This window comes from Podarcis raffonei, chromosome 13, assembly GCF_027172205.1.
Source record: "Podarcis raffonei isolate rPodRaf1 chromosome 13, rPodRaf1.pri, whole genome shotgun sequence".
Classification (NCBI taxonomy): domain Eukaryota; kingdom Metazoa; phylum Chordata; class Lepidosauria; order Squamata; family Lacertidae; genus Podarcis; species Podarcis raffonei.
In genome coordinates this window covers 55,667,071-55,673,743 of record NC_070614.1, presented here as the reverse complement: position 1 = coordinate 55,673,743, position 6,673 = coordinate 55,667,071, and the positions used below count along the sequence as shown (strand labels likewise).

The following is a 6,673-nucleotide window of genomic DNA, read 5'->3' as shown; positions in this document are numbered from 1 at the left end:
GAAATGTTCACAAACCGGAACACTTCCTTCCTTGTGGGTTCCAAGTTGTTTGAGGACCAAGGGGTTTGAGAACCAAGGTACCACTGTATGTCTTTTCAAATGTGTTTGTGGGAAGATGGTTATTTTTTTGTATTGATTCTTGCTTTTATTATGTATTTTGTGTTTTTATTTTGTATTTTTATGCTGTGAAGCACTCTGAGATCTTCTGGTGAAAGTCATTATACAAATGTAATAAATTAAATGGCAAAGTAGTCATAAACAATAAATAAAACTTTAGAATACACAACCAGACTGAAGAATACCCGCATAAATCATGAGAAGTTCTAAAATATACAAAAACCTACAGCTACAACCCCACCCCCAAACCTGCTAAACCCAAGTCTCTGTTCAGCAGCCTCAGCTTTTGTAGCTGGAGTCAGTCTGGACTCTGCTAGGCCACATGGGGAAAGGCCTGCAAGGAAGGAGAAGGTCTTAGAGGACTCACAGCCAGGATGGTCTCTGTCATCTTCAGCAGCCTCAACCTTTGTAGCACTGGGTCCTTCTGTCCCAGACCATGTGGAAAAAGACCTGCGTGGCAGAGAGATGGTCTTCCAGGACTCGCAGCCAAGGTGGTTTCTGGCCTCTTCAGGAGAGACAGTTGGAGGTCAGAGTGGGGTGGGAGAGTGGTGGGAGTTGTGAAGGAGGGTTGGTTAGATCAGTAGAAGAGGAACAGCATAATAAAGCCTCCTTTTACAGTTTTAATAAAATAAAAGTAATAGGCACATCTGAAAGCACATGCTTATGTACAAAAAGTTACCTTGAACTTCCTGTTTATGTTTTAATAAAACGGTTATTCTGCACCAGAGACGTCATTCCTTGCTATGTTGGGGGAGAAGTGTTCAAATAGGAGTTCTCTGGGGTGGTGTTTGGTGAAAGGCCCCGTGAATAAAAGTGGGAAGGTGGCGCAGGGAGGCACTGCCAGAGCACCCGAACAAAAGAGAACCCAAACTTTTTTTAGCTGCTAATTCCTGTGTTACACCCCTCAAAAAACTACATCACTAATACATCATGGTTACATCATGAAAGGGGAGGTCTGGTGGCCATAATCTGAGCATCCTGGACCCTGCCCCATGGTTCCCCTTGCCCTCCACCAAACACCCATCAAGTGGAACAAAAGAGATCTTTACATTTCCCTGTTTCCCACCCTTTTGTCTCCATCTGGGTTTGTTATTTCTGGAATTTCTACCTGTCTGGCACTCAGGTATCAGGAGGCCAGGGATTATCCCTCAGGCAGAGGGGCTGCTGAGTAGATGAGCTCACAGGTCTAGGTGAATTTCTGAAGTTTTCCCAGTGAGCCAGTACATAGATACATTTATCAGTGAATTCTTACATTTGGTATCGTGCAGCAGAGGACCTTTGAATAGATAGGAAGAAACTGTGATGAAGTGTTTTGTGGGGACAAATCACAAAAGTGACTGTGCTGATTTTGGTAGTGGGCTGCAAGTGCATGATATCTGCTGGAGGGGCAAACACCCCCCCCAACCTATATATAAATTCCTGCAACACCCTATTACTGCGGTAGAAGGGAATTGCTATAAAAATGGGCAGGCACAAACTGCTAAGTCCAAGAGTCTGATCAGCAGTCTCAACCTTTGTAGCTGGAGTCCATCTGAACATCCATCACCCTGGACCAAAGGATTAAAAGAGCAAAAAAGGAGATTGGCTGGCCAAGGGTTAAGAGGAGCGGAGCTGCCTTCCTAGAGCGGACAGGAAAAGAAGGGGAAGCAGGCTGGTCCTCCTGAGCCCAAGCCCCGCCCTCCGCAGCGCCTTCCTTGCTCAAGTGGAAGGGATCTGCCCGCTCTCTTCTGGGATCTGGTGAGCCTCCTCTCCCTTCCCCAGAGGGTGCATTGGGGGTCTTCCCAATCCATGCAGTGTGGGGCCCCCAAGTGAGGGAGCAGAGGGTCCTGGCCCCTTCTTTTCTGCAAACCAGAGCAGGAGGCGAGTTCGCCGCAGGTATGAAACGATGTTCCTTATTGTGCCAATTCCCTGGGGCACCCACAAAATTCTGCATGAAGGAGCCAGACAAGGTGAGGTAAAGGACCCCTGGACGGTTAAGTCCAGTCGAATTCAACTTTGAGGTGTGGCTCTCAGCGCTGATTTCAGCCTGAGGGAGCCGGCGTTGGTCCAGTCAGGATTCAGGGTCAGGTGGCCAGCAGGACTAGACCGCTTCTGGCGCCACAGGACACCGTGATGAGTGCCAGAGCGCATGGAAAGGCCATTCTCCTTCCTGCTGCAGTGGTATCTATTTATCTACTTGCTTTCAACCCTGCTAGGTTGGCAGGAGCTGGGATAGAGCAATGGGAGCTCAGCCAGTCACGCAGATTCGAACCTTCGACCTTACAATCGGCAAGCTCAAGAGGCTCTGTGGTTTAGACTACAGCGCCACCCCATCCACGACAGCCCAACACCCCCCCAAATCAGAGGGCACTCAGCAAATGAGACTTTCATAGAATCACAGAATTGTAGAGTGGGAAGGGACCCTGCCAGTCATCCAGTCCACCTCCCTGCATTGCAAGAATCACCACTAAAGCATCCATGACGCTTTAAAACTCTCCATGGAAGGAGAGTCCACCAGCCTTCGCAGGGAGGCTGTTCCATTCTTGAACACCCCTTACCCTCAGAGACTTAGACAGAAGCTCCTTGAATCCATTGGGTCAATTCCCCTCCTGTCAGGTTCCTCTTTTCCCATCTCAACCATTCCTCATATGGCTTGGCTTCCAGACCTTTGATTATCTTGGCTACCCTCCTCTGCACATGTTCCAGCTTGTCAACATCCTTCCTAAATTGTTGTCCATGTATGGCTAAAGAATTCCATGTGTGGTCTGACCAAGCAGTATAAAGGTAAAGGGACCCCTGACCATTAGGTCCAGTCGCGAACAACTCTGGGGTTGTGGCGCTCATCTCGCTTTATTGGCTGAGGGAGCCGGCGTACAGCTTCCGGGTCATGTGGCCAGCAGGACTAAGCCACTTCTGGCAAACCAAAACAGTGCATGGAAACGCTGTTTATCTTCCCGCCAGATCGGTACCTATTCATCTACTTGCACTTTGACGTCCTTTTGAACTCCTAGGTTGGCAGGAGCAGGGACAGAGCAACAGCCCGTCGTGGGGATTCGAACCGCTGACCTTCTGATCAGCAAGCCCTAGTCTCAGTGGTTTAACCCACAGCGCCACCCGCATCCCAAGCAGTATAGAATGCTGCTATTACTTCCCTGAATCTGGACACTAGACTGGCTTCCCACTTACCTTTGTCTCTTGCAGGTGATATAAGGTTGCTGGCAAGACCTCCTCATCCATCTTTTTTTGGGGAGTGGAGGGGAAGCAGCGACTGTGGAACCAGCTCAGGTAGGGGAAAGTGGTCTTGTGGGGAAAGAGGCGGAGGGGTGGGGCAGCCAGGGTTCCTCTGGAGTCCCAGGAATTTCTCGCCTCTTCCTCTTGGCTTCTGTCAAAACTGCCCCTTGAAGTTGTTTTTAGGGCATTGGGTGAGTCCTCCACCTACACAGAACAATGCACAGAACAAAACACAAAATAAAATAATTCCATTAAGACATTAAAAGAAGCATCCATACTTAGAATGTATGGGAAACAAAACAATCCCATTAAAACAGCACAGCAGGAACAGGCAGGAAACAGCAAAACAATTTGTGGTAATATGATCATTATACTGGCAAAGAGGAGGACCTTTCTCTCTCTCTTTTAAAGAGTTCACTGTCCTTTGAAGACGTTGCTGTTCCTTTCCTGGGTGAAGAGTGGGTGTTGCTGGATCCTGACCAGAGAGCTCTGCATACGGAAGTCATAAAGGAGAATTGTGGGATCATGGCCGCTCTTGGTAAGGCTCCCTGTTGGATCTTAATATCTTTTTTGAAATTCCGTACTAATCTATCTATGTGAGGAACATCCCAGATTTTGATGGGGCTGAACAGCGCCACCTACAGCATCTGGGATTCTCACACCCCACAGCTCACCTTGAATGGAGGGCTATCCAGCTGTATAGCAAGACAATACCCAGCTATTCCTCATTCTGCTAGGTGGTGTTTGCCCAGACAAAATCCATTCCAGAAAAGAGCTAGGCTTTTGGAATCTCAGGTTCCCATATCCCTGAATGCCAGTAAACAAAGCCAGTGAACCCTGAAGACCTCTCATCTATCTCCTTTCTGTTCTTCCTCTCTCACAAGCATTAATGAGCATTGTTCAACAATTGGGGGCTCAATTTCTTGCTGAGGCTCTAACCCATTTCTCTTTTCTCTGCAGGTGGTGATGAACTGGAAATGAAGAATAAGGGAGACCATGATGAAATTCACACAGGAGAGAAACCATATAAAAATTTGGAGTGTGCAAAGAGCTTCAGTCAAAGCTCCCATTCAACTTCCCATCAGAAGAATCCCATTGGGAAGAAACCCTACCAGTGCTTGGAATGTGGAAAGAGCTTTGGTTGGAGGGCTCACCTCACTGTCCATGAAAGAATCCATACAGGGGAGAAACCTTATCAGTGCTTGGAATGTGGAAAGAGCTTCAATCAGCAGGCCAATCTCACTACCCATCAGAGAATTCATACAGGGGAGAAACCCTATCAGTGCTTGGAATGTGGAAAGAGATTCAAGGAAAGGGCCAAGCTCACGTCCCACCAAATAATTCATACAGGAGACAATCCTTATCATTGCTTGGAATGTGGAAAGAGCTTCTCTCGGAGTGACTCTTTCACTTTCCATCAAAGAATTCATACAGGGGAGAAACCCTATCAGTGCTTGGAGTGTGGAAGGAGATTCAGTCAGAAGGGAAGTCTCAATTCCCATGAAAGAACTCATAGCTGGGAGAGTCCACATAAATGCTTGGAATGTGGAAGGAGTTTTAGTCAGGATTCCCATCTCATATCCCATCAAATAATTCATACAATGGAGAGACCGTATAAATGCTTGGAATGTGGGGAGAGTTTTAGTCAGGAGTCCTTTCTCACTTCCCATCAAAGAACTCACAGCAGGGAGAATCAGATTCCCCAAGAATCATTGGATTGTTGTATTGGATTGGATGGTGAGAGTCATCTTCTCCAACCCCCTGCAATGAAGGATATTCAACAAAAGAGTTCATGACAGATGGCCACCCAACCTTTGCTTAAAATCCTTCCAGTTCAGGAGTGTCCCACACCACCTGAACTACTTTCTTTCAGTCGAACAGTTCCTGCTGCTAGAAAGTTCCTCCTGATGTTTAGTCAGAATCTCCTTCCTTCTACCTTAAATCCATTGGTTTGGGTACTCCTTCACCAGAGTAGGAGAAACCAAGTTTGCTCCATCTTCCATGGCACAGCCCTTCGCATATTGAAAGATGTGAAGGAGTGCCTGGTCCCCCGGTGAGCATCATGGCTATGTAGGGACTTGAACCCAGGTCTGCCAAGTCGTATTCTGACCCTCTAACCACTATACCACACTAGCTCTGTCATGAGTCTCTTGGAAAGTGTGCAAGCATGTGCGTCTCTTTAAGTTTAGGCACAGTGTTCTGGTGCTTGTATTTAAAGTTGTGTACACATGGGATCAAAATAATAAGAGTGCATTTAAATTACTGTTAGCTAAGGAGGCAGAAAGGGTGAGTTTGGGGTGTTGCAGCTGAGAATTGGGAATCATGCTTGTGTAACAACAGCATAAAAACCAGAGCTTTGCTTAATTAAATCTATGTCCTTTCAAATGTGTTTGTGGGAAGGGGTTATTCTTTCTTTTATTAAGTATTTTGTGTTTTTATTTTGCATCTTTATGTTGTGAAACACACTGAGATCTTCGGATGAAAGACGTCATACAAATGTAATAGATTAAATAAATAAATAGCAAAATGGTCATAAGCAATAAATAAAACATTAAAATACACAATTCACACACTTTTCTTCACACTGAAGAATAGCCACATAAATCATGAGAAGATCTAAAATAAAGATAGAAAAACCTGTAGCAACAACAAACCTGCGAAGCCCAAGAGTTTGTTCAGCGGCCCCAGCTTTTGTAGCTGGAGTCAGTCTGGACTCTCCCAGGGCACATGGGAAACGGCCTGCAAGGCAGGAGAAGGACTTGGAGGACTCACAGCCAGGATGAGGGGGCCGGGCCTCAGGCCGGTGGAGAAAGCCTGCAAGGAAACAGTTGGAGGTTGAAATCTGTACTATAGGAATACCCTTGTAATATCCATTTTTACAATAGTAATAAAGTAAGAAAAACTGGAAGATTTGAAACCATACTTACGTTAGGGTTGCCATATTTCAAAAAGTAAAAACCAGGACACCCTGAAAGCTGTTGAGCATTTTTTAGGAAGACCCTAACATTGCTGTGCTTTTTAAAGGACCCCCCCCCATTTTATGACAATGCCAAAATATCATGATTTTTTTATTGATTTATCTAAGATCCAGAAAAATCTGGACTTATGGCAGCCCTAACTTATCTACACCAAGTTATCTTGAAATTAGTGTTTATTTTTAATAAATCAGTTGTACTCCACCTCACACCTCATTCTTTGCTACATTGGGGGTGAAGTGTTCAGGTCAGAGTTCTGGGGTGGCAGTGGGAATAAGGGGGGGGGGTTGGTGAAAGGCCCATCTGTGCCCCTTGAATGCAGAGGGAAGGTGGAGCAGGAGGGGGTGGGCGCAACATGGGAGAGAAACAAC

At 46.2% G+C, this 6,673-nt stretch overlaps 1 protein-coding gene across 1 annotated transcript; it reads left to right on the top strand.

Moving 5' to 3' along the window:
* The first annotated feature begins 1,767 nt into the window (after positions 1 to 1,767).
* On the top strand, positions 1,768 to 5,713 carry LOC128400478 (zinc finger protein 239-like). Its single transcript, XM_053362688.1, has 3 exons — positions 1,768 to 1,854; positions 3,739 to 3,865; positions 4,288 to 5,713. The coding sequence occupies exons 2-3, from the start codon at positions 3,853 to 3,855 to the stop codon at positions 5,121 to 5,123; spliced, it is 849 nt and encodes a 282-aa protein (XP_053218663.1). The 5' UTR covers positions 1,768 to 1,854; positions 3,739 to 3,852; the 3' UTR covers positions 5,124 to 5,713.
* Positions 5,714 to 6,673: the final 960 nt, after the last annotated feature.